Source organism: Anas acuta, chromosome 1 (genome assembly GCF_963932015.1).
Source record: "Anas acuta chromosome 1, bAnaAcu1.1, whole genome shotgun sequence".
In the NCBI taxonomy this organism is placed as follows: Eukaryota; Metazoa; Chordata; class Aves; order Anseriformes; family Anatidae; genus Anas; species Anas acuta.
Window position 1 is genome coordinate 140,960,245 of NC_088979.1, and position 16,761 is coordinate 140,977,005.

The window sequence follows — 16,761 nt, forward strand, 5'->3', positions numbered from 1 at the left end:
GTAAAGGCAAGTTATCAAGTAAATGCAGTTTACTGCGAACAGACATCCAAGTTTTAAGCAAAATTAAAGAGAAATACCCAACATCCATTATCACAGAACAGTTGAGGTTGAAGGAAGGGGCTTCTGGAGATCATATCAAGAGAATTGTGAAAACAAAGCCACCAAGTCAGTTGATCCACATTACTAATAACTATACAGGAAAGAGTTATTTAGTATAGTAATTTTCTACCCTATGTTGCCTTGCCACAACATCAGATGCACTATAGTTTTCTTTTTTTTGGGTGGGGACGGAATAGTCCTACGCTCTTGTTTGCTCATCAATGCTCACAGCCCATCAAAGATTCCATTCAAGGCTCCAGCTTCCAAGGTAAACAAGGGAAGCCAGAAAAGAGAGAATGAGCCTTTTGTACACTTCAGGCTTGACGTAGAAAGCCGCCACATCTTATGATCAAGCCAAAAAAGCCCCACAACCCTTATGGAGACTGGCTTCCCCTATACCACAAGGTAAACACTCATTTTCCCTCCTGGTCCCTTATCAAGATTAACATTTCGTTATCAATAATGCAGTCTAAAGTGACTGGAAATCAAGCATATAACCTCACATAACCAATTCATTAATTATTACTAGTAATATTGAAGTCAGCACCCTGAGTTTCGAGTGAAGAGAAGATCTTGCTGTGCATTTGTCACACGTTACACTTAGAGTAAGACTCTCCTTAGAGTAACGTCTTCTATTTCCACCAACAAGCAAACTGAATAAGCCTCTTAAAAAATTTTTAATAAATGAAAGAAGACTTCTTTAAACCTACAGAAAGCTATGGAGAGTCTTCAATTTTATTTCTCCCCCACCCCCAGAGGGAGGAATAACATGCTATTACTTGCTCATATCCCCACCAGCACAGGGTCACGAGCAATGCAGCAGCCACTGAAGCTTCATCTTTCAAAGAGGTCCCCCAACCACATCATTCTTGACGCAGTTTTGCTTATCCAGAACACGGATCTCTACTATACAATACATAGTATACGTCCTTTGTATGCTGTGTATGACTCTCCATTTGTCCACATTAGAGCAACTCAACTGACTGAGTGAATCTTTGCACATAGAACCACATTACTTTTACTATCTACTTACCTTCATTTATCATTGCAGCCAATCCCACCTCTAAGCAAGTCTGGGCAACTTTATATCATACGATTCTTAGCTTATACCAAAAGATTGATATAAAGATTGATCAGCTTTAGGCAAATCCTAGAGCAGTATAAAGCAGCAGTAGGTACACTCCCACTGCCTAGCTTATCCCATTAATTCTAGTGAGAAAGCCATCAGGCAATACGGATGCAATTATATTTAATACCCTTCTAAAATAGGCACAAGTCCTGTTGGGCTAGATAGCATATTATTAAAAAACAAATTTGGTTTCATTCTGACTCTAAGATGTATTTCCCACACCACCAGTTTTACTGGCCTTCTCTGCTGATGGATCTTTTCTGTTAGGGTTCTCAGTTTCAATATCATAAATCATTTACTCAAGGTCTGGATTAGATGTTCATTATGATAACCTGTGTAATCTTACAAATCAAAGAAATCTTCAGGTTCCAAGAAAATCCCTTATAGAAAAGCAAGGCTGGTATCCACGTCCCAATGCACTTGCTACAAGAAGCACTGCTATGGCTTCAGCTGCCCTAATAGTCTCTGCCCCAGCACCACACAATGACCAGCTGGAACGGAGCAATCAAGTTGGTAATCCGGGTGGACTAAAGGAAAAAAGGTCCATTCCCTTACTGAATCAAAGCCTGTATTCATTGCAGTCTGTCCAGTGACTCAAAGCCAAAAAAATGTTCATTTCCCCCTCTCCACATACTCACATTTCTAGAATGATGGGAAGGTTTAATTTGAACAGACTGTAAAGCTCGAAGAGCACAGCTATTTATGAACTAGTCCAAAATCTTTGCATTTTGGCAACGTGCCTACAAACAAATCATTAGTGAGCTTTTTAGTGATAAAAAGAATTCATATCATATATATACAGTCCAGATTACTGCCAGAAAATGGAATTGATTTTACTATCTCCTTCCTGCCATTAAGCTGCAAAATTAGCATTCAAGGAAAAAGCTAAAGCTCAGCTTCTTAGTCCTTTTCTTGGTAAGGAAGAAAAATGAGGTCTGTTCTGGAACATCTGTCCTCTCTCAACTCCTTCCCCCCATGTGCCATTAGAAAGAACAGCAAACTGCACTTTTTGGAAAGCTGGAAACATAGCTGGAGTGCAACACCAACGCCAGTTTTCATCTGGAAGTCTGAAGGAGTCTATTGACCTTTGATTCTTCAGACAACAACTGAAGAAAACGATACCACTTCTCTGTTCAGAGGGCTTATCGTTGCAAGGTTTCCAATGGGACGAGCTCCTTTGTATCTTATGATTTCCATGTTTTCTCTCCTTTGGCTGACTGTATCAGAAATGCAAAAATACTTCTGGAATATAACATAAGCAAGCATATGCTTTAGGACCTCTTTTCAACTATTTCTAAATTCTGGCCACCGAATCAGTATTTTAAAACTGGAGAAAACAATGGGTAAATAATCCCACTTGCCTGACAACTTACATTAAACTGGAACCCAGAACAACACTTTTTTAATGCAGTAGGGTAGAACCTGAAGCAAGTACTTGTGGAATCCTTTTTGCCTTTGTACCTTCCACGTTGTTGCTTAGGAGGATTTCTAGTTGGGTAACATTTCAGATGCTTTTTTGCACTGTCTAACTTAATCAGAAGTTGAGAATGCTCTTAAAAGAAGCAAGTCTTTAGAGCATTTGGAAACATTTGATTTTGAAACAAAACCCCTCAATCTCTTGGAATGAGTAATTGTCAGCTGTCATTCTTCTGCCACACATGCATAGCAATGCCCGGAATCAGTCTTCCACACAAACCAGAAATCATGGCTTCTGTATACTTGAGAGGGTCCAGACACTTCTATGGAAATACTAAGCAATCCTTCTAATTTTAAACTGACCACCTTTGCAAATTCATAGTGATCAACCTACCAGCATAGTACAGATACCTAATGATACATCAATTACGTACCAGAAGCATAAATGCAGCCTGAGCTGAATAAACTGAACCAGAAAATAAAGTAAAACTGAAGGATGAGTGACAATGGTTGGAAGAAAAAGGTTTTACTGATTTACTGATCCATATGCACTTTATTTTGGGAAGCTCTCCAGATTCTTTGTGTGATAGCAGTGATGGACAAGAAGGCAAAAGAAAGAGGTGGAAATTAGATTTGATTATACTGCTTTGTCCAGAAGCCGAGGCAGCACACTTCCAGGGACAGATCATCTTCTAAACAAGAATTTCAAAGTCCTTTGCTAGGGGTGGAAAAGGCTTAATGCCAAAAACAAGACTTAGAGCAGTGAAGCAAGCAAGAGCAAGAAACCTCACTAAGAGCTCAGCTGCACAGCGCCTATCCTGAGGTAAGTTTATTTTAATATTGAAATCTTATTCTTCTGTAGCACTAGCACAAAGTTGTTTGTTTGTGTTGTAACAGAAGTTTACATTAAGGACAAGAATCTGTTGCCTGAACACCTTCCAAAAGGCAGTTCACATAGCCAAAGATCTTGTTACAGACAGAGAAACACAGTAAAACCTGCTCTGGTAAAATCAATACACTTCTTGTCTACTACAACAGCTTACCCTTCTCACACAGATTAACATTTTCTGTACTATCCCCTTCCTAACTGTTAGCAGATACTCTGTTTATTAATACACTCGCTACAGGAAAGCCTGTCAGGAGTCAAGCTGCAGTGGCGAAAGATTTCAGAAACCCTTTACCTACTTTTGAGAAAGTTGTGCTCTCCAGACTTCAAGTGGTAAAAGTACAGCTTACCGAGTCCTGTAGTTTCTTAACATCAGTTTAAAGATTTACTGAAAGTTTGAGAATCTGCACATCTACTACCTTGCACAAGTGACAAGCAAGCTCTTTCGTTCACCACTTTAGACTGCAATTTTGCTAGCAAAACCTCCATCTGTTCATTAGAGCGTGCAAACTGAAGCAAGTCAGACAAAGCAACCGAAAAAGCCTATTCTATCAAAAGTGATGATCCCCCTCATCTCCATCTTCCATTGCACTGCTTCTGGCACTCCTTCGACCCTTGGGGTGATTTGCTGACCCAATATTAATCTGGCAGAAATGGCTCACATTTCTGCTAGGTGAGCTTCTCCTTAAATAATTAAGATGGTCCAGATAGCCAAGAGATTTAAGGAGTTCGAGCTAGTGCAGCAGCAACATTTTATATTGATCCACTACAGAATGCTTACTGTTGATCATATTCATGGCCACATTTCAGTTCAATGCTTACTAGTTGGATGCCAGATGATTTCCACTCCCTCCTGTACTGTTAACCAGTTAGAAAGAAGCATTATAACCTAGGCAAGCGTGGATTACAGAAAGTTATGCTAATACCCACTTCCACAGGCTGTTATATTCCCAAAACTTCCAGCAGCTTTTACAACTGCACCTTGAGAACTTTGGTAGCTTTGTGGTTTTTTTTTTGTTTGTTTATTAAGCTGCAATACTAATAATTGCAATACAAGTCGCCAAGACCCTGGAAAGGGCAGAACTGTGCTGTGACAGGTTCCTCTTCAAAGTCACCCCTCAGTTACTTGAGGGCTGCACACATACCTCTCAATGTGCAGGTATTGAGGTCTGGAACTAATGAAACCCCATGTCTCAAAGCTCAATTGTTTGTGATGCCAGTTCATTATCGAGATGTCACTGGGGCCCTAAAACCACTATCACAGGAGTTTCCAAGGCACGATGCTGTCTGAATCTGTTTTAAAGTTCTTGTTGCTTCGTTCAGCAGCTGACAGATGCTCCCCTGCTCTCCTCTTGATCTGTGTCCAGCCAGAATCCTGCCTTAGTATGAACACACCATTGTCTCATGAGCAAGACAATTAAAAAAAATAAAGCAAACGTCTTGAGTAACACTCAGTCATGGGACATTATACAACACAGTACTTGTATACAATTCTCTTCTTAAAATAAAGTTAGAAAACATACATTGCCTCATTTACAACACCACTGTTATCTCCTATATTAAACTGAAGTCACAAAGTCTAGACATGAACTTGGAGATCTTGCTCTTGTTTATCTTGATCTCATCGGATGAATGATTAATAGTGTTTAACATGACATTCAAGTCATTTAATGTTTCTTGGGGCAACGTGCCAGATTCAGTAACTCGAGAGCATTGAGCATAATGGCCAAGATATGTTGAAGGCTATAATAAAAAAGGCTATTTTTTTTTTCCCCCAGTTATCCAGATTGCTTTCTTCAGCAACTCTCCTGTGTGCCCATCCCATCAGCTGACCTTTTACCAACTGGCCTTTTGAAAGGGGAAAGCAGTGATAGGCGGTGCCACACAATTTCTCCTAAAAAAAGCTGCTGCACATTTTCCCAGAGTTTTGTCAGCTTATGTTCTTTGGATTATAAGTAATTAACTGGAAAAGCACAGCACTTTTCCCTGACTCCCCTTACCTTTTGTACCTACCGGGTTATTTTAAAACAGCTTTGTCACTTAGAGTTTACATCCTCTCCTCATCTGGCAGGGTTGTAAACATCCACACACCAAAGTGTCCAAAAGGCTAACCACCATCACCCTCTAAGCTGTTTTTGCTGTCACCATACCAAAAAAAAAAGTCATTCATTAGCTCGGTGCCAAAGACCCTTGCAGACTACTGGTCAAAACATTAAGTTGGAGGTTCCTGTAGCTTGGTATTTTTCCTTTGTGGGTCACCTTCCTATAAAAGCTACACTCCATTTAATATAGCACTTGGAAACAGTTTTATACAACTGGTCACGGGTGACTGCTTGCTGGCACCTATTAAAAACAAGCACCAAGGTTTAACACTTGTTTAGCAAACAGGACAAAGTCACACTGGCTTCAGCAAGCACACCCTTATTCGAACTAGCTCCCTCATTAAATATCCCCAGATGAATAGGATTTGTTGAATGTATAAGCTCTAGCAACTATTGATTTTATAGCGATGCTCAGTACTTGACATGGACCAAAGACCTCAGTGTCCACATGTCCTCATCACTACGCTTCACAGAAAAGCCTGCAAAAAATTGTATCTACTGCAGAGGATTCTCCTGTGCCATTTTCTGCTCCTTTATCACGTTAATCCTGACAGGAGGAAAAAAGAAAACAAGTGTGCTGGATTTATGGGGGGAAAAAACACAGGAAAAAAAATATCTGAAAGTGTATTGCTGAACTTAACATTAAAGTAAAGTCAAGCAATTTAAAACAGTTGTCAGGTTTTAAGATGCAGGTTTTAAGCCACCAGTACAATACTGTTTTCTCTTCTATTGCTCTGAAGGGCTGCCACTTCCCCCATTACTGCCCAAATCAGGCAGATACGATCTCCCCGAGAACAAAGGGAAAAACTGTGGAATCTAACCTTTGTCCAGGAAAGCAGCTGTACCAGTGAATTATAAATAAAACCACTCCCTCCCTCTCCTACTTTCAACACAGGACACAGCAAGCAATGGTTCCAATCCCAGCTGACAGGCAGCAAACTCAGCAGAGCACCAGTACTCCCCCTCTCAAAGAGCTAAGGCTCCCCAGACTAGGAGGAGACAGCTGAACCCAGCTAGCATAACCTACCGCAGCCTTCTCGACAACTCAGGAGAGCTTTTTGGGAGACAGGGCAGGCACACGGTCACGGCTGTATCCCATGTTACCAGCCTTCTGGGCAGAAACCTGTCCACTCAGGGTTGACCAAGTCAACATTTCTATTTTTTTTCCCCTGCTGACATTCAAGCTCTAAAAGCCCGTTAATAAACCAGGCCCATTAGTAACTCCCAGTGAAGGATACATCAGCATCCAACCAATTCAAGCCTGTGGTGCCTGGAAACCATCTCCATAGATGCACCACGTCTTCGTACTGTTCCAACAGGAATACCCGGAGATACTCCGCTCTGCACATGCAGAAGTGTTTTGCTGTACAAAAAAGGGCATATTGGTAGGGACAGATACAAGATTCAAGTACTTGCTCCAGTGACTAGCGGTCTGAGCAAAATATGCATTACTTCCAGCGCTCAGAACAGCAACTGAAGGAGAATTCAGACGTTAAGATCTTTTGACCTGAAATAAAATGCCAATTCACGTGCTTTCAAATAGCAGCATTCCTTCCCAAGAGCTGCGAAAATGGACATACACGAGAAGTCAAAGAAATCTGCAGAATGAGCAATTTTGAGTATGATCTGCTTTGAAAGAAACACATTTTGGTAGGACCTCGAGTTCTGTTACGCCAGGCCCCTCCCATACACACTCAAAATACGATCTCTAACAACAAAACCTGCAACACAATGCAGGAAGAAAGCAAGGGCAGAAGCAGCAGCCGAGTTTTTAATCGTAACTCCAAGTAACAACAGTAAATGCTAGACGGAAAGTAAAGTGGTTTCAAACTGAGCAAGCTTGCAAGCAGGTCTATAAAGGAAAAAAAAAAAAACCTTAAGACAGTCAAAATTTATGAATGTAAGTTCCAGAAAGACTATTCTTAAGACTAGCTTTGGCCTTCAAGACTATCTGAATCATTTTCACTCAGCTAGCATCCATCATAACGACAAGTTAACAATGCCATGAATATGCAAGCATGGCTTTGTCACTAACCGAAACTATTTTTGTAGATAATATACTTCTGTAACAGAAAAGGCTCTACGTTCTGCAATTCAAGTTAAAACCCCAAGTTACTTGCTCACCTTCCAATTATTCTAAACCTTTTCTTTTATACCTGGAAAACCTGGTATATCCTTCTGTGTTCCTCCTTCACATCACTTTGGTCTTCACCCCCTGGAAAGGCTCTCGTAGCCACACGCTGGTACCATGAATTTGTCAGGGGTCAAGTAATTCCCACTTGAAGTCAAAACCCATGCTCCCTGAGAAGCAATCCAGACGAGTATTTGCCCAAGTTTCTTCTGCCCCTTTAGATGACTTGAGAGCTGTGTGTACCTCCTCCCAAACCCTTACTGTTTGTTATCAAACACTCCAGGGCGTTCTGTCCCAACTTCAAGGGCACGTTTCTGTGCTGCACAGCAGCACAACACAGCCCCAAGTGCCTGAAAGGGAGCAACGTTCAGGAACGTGAAAGCCTGACGGATGGAATCAAGGCAGAGAAAATGGTTCTTCTGTTCACCTCCTGTCACTGACAGATTATAGTAGAAAAGGAGAAAGTCAAGCACAGGTTTCTAGGGCTGCATAAAGAGCCTATTCATCAGGTTATAAAAGTCACCCATATTTGATTACATCAGCGTAACAAAGCCACGGTAAGAGGGATTTCTTTGGGAACTATCACTGCTGGAATTATGCAGGCAGTTGAGACACACTAGGAAAGGCGAAAAGATGCCGTCAGGCAGGCTAAGCAATCCAGCATGTGACAGGAGGGAAGCACCTGCTGAAAAACGCTTTAGTTGCGCACATACACGATATATGCAACAAATTTGCGTTGCTGAAAGGCAGAGAAGACTTACTGCAGCTTGCCTGATCCTCTTCTCACCACCAAATCCTTCACATCCAGATACACAGTCGCATTTTCTCAAAGGTACAGAGCATACACCACTCGCCTGCACCACACTTAATTGCATGTTTAAACAAGTTCGTGAGAAGTTTACCCCACCTTCGAGTATCTGTTTCAAAGAATAGATAATCCATGAATGTATAAGCACTCTAGGAGGGAACAGAACCATGGATGAAGGAGACTAAGAGGTTCTTGTGTAAAGAATATTAATTTTATATGATCCATATCTTCTTGTAAGCATCACTGTAAAACTGGCAGATTAACAGCACTGGTAAATGGATGCAGCTGTTTTACTATTATTTTGGGTAGGCATGCTCAGTACTGTGATAAATCTCTGCTACATGCTCTCAGTGAATGCCACAATTTACAGGAAGAATCTTTAGTACTATTTTAGTTCACAGCCATGCAGCCACCCAGGTACATCTGCTGGTACACCAAGGCCTCAACAGCTTTTAGCTTTTAGGACTCCATCAGAATTCTCAAGCCCGCCTATATTTTTTTTCCATAAAGATGCTTCATTCTGAAGAGGACCAATATTTTGGACCATCAAAATTACAGAGAGACAGATACTGCAAGCCGTGGAGGAGGTAGAGAAGTAATTCTGCACAAAATACACGACACGCATCCATAAACCTCCTTTTCTAAGGAAAGACTACTAAAATAATTCATTAAAAGCAATTACCACCTCTTATGAGCTCAGATAGCTTCCTCCTACGAGCGGAGTACAAAGTGAATTTGCAAGTAGGCAGAAGAAATGGAATCCTGTAGGAGAGTTTGTGGCGGATTTAATATAAATAACAGAGCTGCAGTGAAATAAATAGGCTAATAGGATCAACAGTTAGCACGCAAGCAACAGGAAAAGGAAACAATTTTATCACAGGACAAAAATACAAGTATTTTACATTAGTGCCTCAAGCTTTATGCACAGTAAATTTTAAGGAAATACCATAACGATTAATATACACCTGCAAGGCAATATTAAAGAAAGCCAATATCATTAGCTTGTCTTAAGCAGACACATTTAAAAGCCTAGTAAAATACAATGGATGTTCTGATAGATACACTATATAGCTCTCATCCACTCTCCTTCACCAGCATAGGAGTTCCTAGATTGCTGCAACCACATCGAAGCAGAAAGTATTTGGCAATTAAAATACTAATATATTGGGCACCACTTGAGTCCCTTTATAAGGCTGTACTTAGCTTATGTGCCTGTAACCCTCATGGGTCACTGTTCCATCTACAGCCGAGCAGTAACCTTACAGTTCTGCTCTCTAAACAGGAGCCTCTTTAAAACCAGAACAAAATCATCTTTTTGAAGTCCTCTCTAAAAGAGTTTCACATTGCCAAAATGTACGGTAGAGTGGAAAAAGTAAATCCTAGCTTGTATATCAATGCTTCTGAGTAACAGCTGTGTTGAACAACAGCTTTTGAAGACAGAGGAAGATACATAGCACAATGCATTTTCCAGATTATTTAGAACACTGCAGTATGCCACATAATAAAGGCCATTTGGCAAGCTAACATTGGTACATTTGACAGCAAAGAGTTTTGGGATGCTCTATCTGAAGCATCAAGAATACAGTTTTTTAAAAGGAAAAAATGTCTAAAAGATACCACAGTTCTAAAAATCAAGAAGTCACAAAGAACAGGAATACAGCTTTAAGCTGAAAAAAAAAAATATATATATATGTATATATAAATAAAATTTAGGCCATACAGGGCAGAGAAAGTGTTGCAGTTCAAGACAGAATAGCCACGTCTAAGAGGCAAAAACAGATTTCTGTGGCAGCATTTTAAGAGACTGGAAAAGAGGGAAGACAGCAAACAAAAGAGCTAAATATTCCTAGTGAACTAAAATAAAAGCAGCATATACTTCTGTCATAAGGACAAAATCATGCTAAGAATGCCTGAAAAAGCAGAGGAGAGAATGAAAGTACTTTAACCATTTTACTTCAAATTCTAAAAAATGAATACTTACTCAGTGAAATAATGTCTATTTAGCTAAGCAAATGTATAGAATGAATTGCAGACTGCACTTTTACTTTTGTCTATTCAATCTCCAGGTAACTCATATTATTCAACCAGGAATGTCAGAGATAAGAATGAAAACAGACTTCACAAAGGATGATACCAAACACTTTATCAGAGAAATGCACATCTGTTCAAGATACCTGCTAGCACAACTCTTCTCCTTTCTAACCTTAGCGAATTCAACTATTGACTAACACTTTGCATATTAGACATTTTATGACTTTCCACTTAATACAAATAAAAAGACTGTTTATTTCCTTTTATCACAATACTGAGAATGGTCTGTAGAAGTTATTGCACTGTACACCCATTGGCTCAGCTTCCTGGCCATGAATACCTGACTCTCATTACACAGACACCTTACACTCAATTCAGTAAGGGCTCTCAGACTAATAAGGTTAAGACAGCCTAACACAGACTTACCATGTCAAGTAAACCATGACTGCAGTCCATGCACACAACCCAAATCCGTGGCAAATGCAATTACAGCAACAGCCCAACTCTTTTGCCTTGAAGACTGTTACATCGCATCACCATGTTTTTGCTGCTGGCTAAATAACAGTTGCTGTAACTAAACCGATACTGTCAGCTCATTAAACCACGATAAATTTAATAGTAAGCCTAAGATGAATGCTTCTTCTACTTAACTGACCCGATATTCATCTGTATATACCCTGGGAGAAGCACTAATTACAGTTCTGAAACTCTAACCAGAAGGTACTTCTGTCCAGCACTCGGACATTACCTCCCGACAACATTTAATTAAGCTGCGGAATGCCTTGCCACAGGATGCTGTGCCTCCTAAGTTCTCCAAAGGCTCGCACACCAAAAATTCAAAAACATTGCCACTGGCTCAGAAAATCTGTGAACATCCTACTGCTAAAAGCTGGGAGAGCGTCCTTGGGGAGCAACACAGCATGCTTCCCCATCCTTGTCCTCTCCTTAGAAGTCTGTTACTGGCTACCATCAGAGACAAGATAGTAAGCACTGGGGAGTTTTGGTCTAATCCAGTACAGTCACTCCTCCAACAAGATTGCTTGCAAGCAGATTTTTCTGCCCTAATCCCCAAGAGGATAGCAATTAGCCAAGGTTCAGATTATATTCAGCTAGAGTCAATATTATCTTCGCCTTTCACTTGCAATTAACTGGCAATTGCAGAACAGAAATCTGTTGACACAAGCTGCGTCTCAGCAGAGAGCAAACTAGTATGACCTCCATTTTTCGAGGCACGAATATGCAACACAAAGCTGCTACACTTACACTTATGCCCAGGCTTGTCACCTAAATTCTCATGCGTTCAGCTGAGTATTTCTGGCATCCTTCTGGTTTTGCTACAATTATTTAACAGGCATAAAGTGGTTGTGAACTCTCTGTTTGCAGTCCTGTAACTTAAAGCAGTGAAGCACTTGCATCAAAACTCATTTATCCCAGCAAACTTAACAGTCGCAGAACTTACATTTTCCTGGTCAGAAGACAAAGGTGGCTCCACTAGAAGAAGCCTCTGCTCAGAGCTGTCATCTTCCGAGGCTGCCTGGGTTGTTGTTGAGCCAGACATGTGTCCCTTTCTGAGCCGTAGGACCGGCTCTGGAGAACCAGCATTATCGAGTTCCGTTAGTTCATTCATGAGATGCTGGGAGCCGTCCCAAATATCCTGCCTCCTCTTGATTCGGTTTGGCTGATGATGCGTTGACTCTGAAAGACAAACAGTTCATATAACTAAACTGAAGTTACGATGGAGATCACAAACTGGCTGGAAAAAGAGCATGCCGAAAAGCTGATAGACAGCTGTGACGAGTGCCTTTACACGTGCCCAAATCCCCACAAAACCATCTGTATAGACTTCTACGCTGCTGTAAAGTGAATTCTCATCTTGCGAGTGCTAACACTTCAGTATCCTAACTGAAATTAAGTTGAAAGATGACAGAAAGCGAGCTCCAGAGATTCACAGTACATTCACAGAAGCACAACAGTGTTTTTACAAACTATTTTTATTTTTCACTAACTTGCAAACACTGGACTGTTGGTAGTATTTATAAATAAGTTACTTGTCACAGGCATTCTAGAGCCATCAGCTTTTTGTGGCTATGAGACTCATTTCAAATCGTCTGGGCTAGGTTTCACTAAAACCAGGGCATTAAGTACTGGTATAGCTGTGTGGTTGGTAGCAAGCAGAGCTCAAGAACAACTAGCTTTAGCCAGACTTAAAGGAGGGCAAAAGTACACGGACATCATGTTGTTCCCACTGCTCGAACTAACATGTTCACAGTTACTGCTGGGAGTGGGTCTGTACCTTTACCTGTACAAGGAATTACGCCAGAAAGCTGTAGACACCGTTCATCCCATCCCATCTGTTGGGAATCGATAAATTCCCCAGAAAACCATAAGCCATACTATCTACCCAGAAAATTAACTATATTTTACACTTATAAAACCGCAAAAAGAATATGGGATACGTTTAACTTAAGGTGCCAAAGATTAATTAAAATTGCAGAAAATTACCTGCTGCCAGCCTGTTAATCTGAGCCCTTGTCTAAGAGGCTTAGTGGTTACCTCTTTATCTGGTACATCACTGCGTGGCACTCACTGCAGCAGCCAGCCAGAAGCTGCCTTGGGAGGCACAGCAGCCAGGGCACTTTTCAATCAGAATGCCAGAAACCAGCAGGATGAGTTAGTGCTCGGCAGAGACAGACTGCAGAGTCACTTTGAATCAGAAGCTCTTCGTTTTGTACTAATACTCACTTGGTATCATTCTATTGTTGGAGCATTTAAGTGCTTCGATGTGACGAACGTAACATGAAGATAACCCATCTAACAAGCTTGAACTTGCCAGAGCGCATAATTAGACTGGAATTTTAGCGTTTAATAGATGCTGAACTTCGTCAGAATGGAGAACCAATTAAAAAGATAAGCTGGGGGGTTGATACTGGCGGTATTGTAGTAAAATGTCACTTCCAAAAGCCAATAAAGCAAGTACCCCCTTCCTCTAAGGGATTAATCTCTTTTACATACGACCATGGCAAGGTAATTCTCAGCTCTGTCAGATGTGCTATCGTTAATTTTGCTGTAGCACTTTGTAACGTGACATCCCTGCAGCTGCCTGGCAGTCCCCAGGGCAGAGAGCTGCTAATGAGCAGGTGACAGCCTGCAGAGCCCCGGCACACCCCAGCACCCAGCACGGGGAGCTCACCGGGTGCCAGCAGAGCAGATGGCGTGCCCACCTCGCTGCTAGCTCCGCCACGGGGTCTGTGACCTCCCCCGGAGAGCTAACACCTGAAATGGTCACATCTGCTTGCTTGCTAAACCTGAGAGCCATGGGACTTCTCACCCCACAAGAATTAAGCCATGGTTTTAACAGCGTTACACAGAAAGCCCGATGAAGAATTTGAGCACGTGGATTTTAAGAGCAAATATTTAGCCGGCTACAGAACAACTGAAATCTTTCGTGATGCTTCAAGCGGCCAATTCACAATTCTGTTTTTATGCAAGAAACACGGGGACACTGCCACACTGCAGCTTGCCAAAACTGATCGAGGGGAAGAAGGAAGAGCATGCAATAAGAGCTATGTTTTAAAAATGAAATTTACTGGGTAACTACATTTAAAAGGTAACTTAATAGAGGTTAATTTCAGTACAGTGCGCTGTACCACAAAGCAAAAAAGTCTGCAAAAGCAAATGGCCATCTGCAAACAAACAGGCGCAGCAAACACCCCTGCCCAAGTTCCACAGCACCTCAAACAGGTTGGCCACAGCAGGTTGCAAACTGCTCAGTTTGCATTAGCCATTTCACCAGCGAGTTATACTAGTTTTTCCTTCTGCCAGCTTCAAGCAACAGAGCCAGCAGCGCGCTGCATTACCTGCTACGTTGCCTAAGAGCACGGCCTTACTTCGCCTACACCTCTATGGCATTGCGGGAGCAACGCTCAAAGGCAGAGACACAGCATCAAGGCAGCAGGCTTAGCCACGCTTGGCCAACGGACTTATGAAAGGCTCTCCTAATACGAGAAGGTGCACGAATGCCAAGAGACTGCTTAACTCAGGCCTTGAAGACTTACTGAACCAGCACTTGCTGCCAAGCGATCACTAGGGTTAAAAATAAAAGACGCGTTTCACCTCCTGCCAGGGAGATTTGCCCTCAGCAGGAGGGATGAACTCTAGCTTCACGTGAGTAGAAGTCATCGTGTCTTGGCATCACAGTGGACTCACTCAGTTCAGTTAAGCTGCTTCCATGCTGCCCTTGATGCAGGATTATTTCAGTGCTGGATATCCTTACTGAGTATGCAGGGCAAGCTACCCAAATAGTCCAAAACCAAACTTAGTGCCTTCAGAACTTGTAGTACAAAAACCAAAAACACATACCTGAGTGCAACATGAATTGCAAAGAGAAGAGTGCTAACAACCAAAAACTATTGGTTCACAGGTGAAGGAAAGCAAGCTGAGATTACGAGCAAGAAAATCAAGATGGTCTTTAATTACTGTTGGTTTCTGTGACTCCATGGTTCAGTGAAGGGCTTGAATGCCTGGAAAGACTTTTTCCCTACGAAAACAGGAAGTCTAAGCATGAAGTCTGAGTGGGGTCAGCAGCACCCAGCCAGAGGATGACAGGCAGAGCGCTGTGAATGAATGAAGGCGGCGCATTGCTCCATTCTGCCCCTCAGACTGGGCAGTTCACAGAAAGAAAATAAAAAAAAAAAAAACAAAAAAAAAACGACAAAACACTCAAAGTGTTGGAAGAGGTTGTTTTGAGATTTTAAATCTCAAATATAAGGCCTTTAACTTTTTTGCAGCGTGCAACAACTTAAAAATATCCATTCAAATTAGCTCCTATTTAAAAAGGAAGTTGCCAGGTACAATTAAAACTACTTAATGACTGCATATATAGTAAGCATAATATCAGCATCTAGATCAACTACTGAGTTCCTGCTGCGCTTCAGATCAGCTGAGGAAAGCATCTACAGAGGTTGGTGTGTATATATATTACTTCTTTTAAAATATACAGAACTTCTAAAGGCTAAGTCAGCTTTCAGAAAGGACTCACGACTTTAATACTACCCCAAGCTCTAAAGCAAAACGCAGCACTCCACCAGTCCGTTGCCCCAATATGCTGCTGCTGCCACCAAGCTCTAATAGCCCAAGTGGTTAGCACCCCCAGCTGCTCACTCCTCCCCAGCTCTAAAAAGGTCAGCCCCACAGCAACAACAGCCAGCAGCAGTTTCAGGCTGGAGACAGAAACTTGTCATCTTGCTGGAAAGAAATTCAGAAGGCAAATCTATTGCAGCAGCTCACCGCAGTTGTGCAATGGCAGAGTCGTCAACATCCAGAGTCACAGAGCATATTCGGGACACTGCTTTACTCCTCAAGATGACAGGGGAAAAGTAGTTACACAAGCCTGAGTGCCACAGGATGATGATGTTTCTTCGTAAATCCTTCCTGGATATTCTCAAGAGAAAAGCCTGTGCCAGCTTACTAACCTTCCCCAAGGTAAGTCATACAGCCCTTGTAAGCTCCCAAACTGCCTGCCACAAGGACTGGCTTTTTACCCAAGCTAAACACCACCACACAGTAGCAAGCAAACAAAGCACTCCAAGGGCTGTTTTGTAGTTAAACATTATCACAAGGAGTTACAGATCTCCTAAACAGTCCCCAGGTGGTCACATTGCCTCCCGCTGGCTAGGCAAAGCAACCTCTCCAACATCCAGCTCCTTCCAGCGTGTTCCTCCCATGAACACCACGGAAATCCCTTACGAGCCATTTCATTCTGTCTATAGCTGGAGTATTTGAAAGAAGGAAAATGTCATCTCTCTCCATTCCTGTCTCATTGATCAATAGCCTGATAGAAGCCTTCCTGTTTGGGAAGGTAGTGACATCCACTCTGTATGTCCTTTCCTTGCTCATCCTCTTCCAGCCAACCCTTAGACCAGCATGAGCAATGTTTAATGGGCATCACAGGACTAATCTTCATAATATTAGTTCATCATCCCCAACAGAGCTTCGTTATTGCAAGAACGAAAGGTCACCATGAAATCTCAGGCTACACCATGTCTCACAACACCAATTAATTTTTAAAGAAGGGCTTAAGTGCATGAGAGGTCTCCTACAAGTTGCTATTTCAACAACCTATGGGCAGACTGTGCTAAGAACGGGGTAACGGAGGGGATT

The 16,761-nt window shown here is 41.8% G+C and overlaps 1 protein-coding gene across 3 annotated transcripts in view; it reads right to left on the reverse strand.

Annotated features, from left to right (window-relative positions):
* Window positions 1-16,761, reverse strand: part of ADIPOR2 (adiponectin receptor 2) — a 44,248-nt gene that overhangs the window by 10,440 nt on the left and 17,047 nt on the right. For 2 of the 3 annotated variants that reach the window (XM_068661080.1, XM_068661070.1), the window contains exon 2: window positions 12,062-12,297. In XM_068661080.1, the coding sequence (XP_068517181.1) occupies window positions 12,062-12,229 (168 nt within the window). In that variant the 5' untranslated portion in view covers window positions 12,230-12,297. Of the gene's footprint in view, window positions 1-12,061; window positions 12,298-15,888; window positions 16,046-16,761 lie in introns of those variants that run through there. The other variant, XM_068661076.1, reaches the window with a different exon arrangement.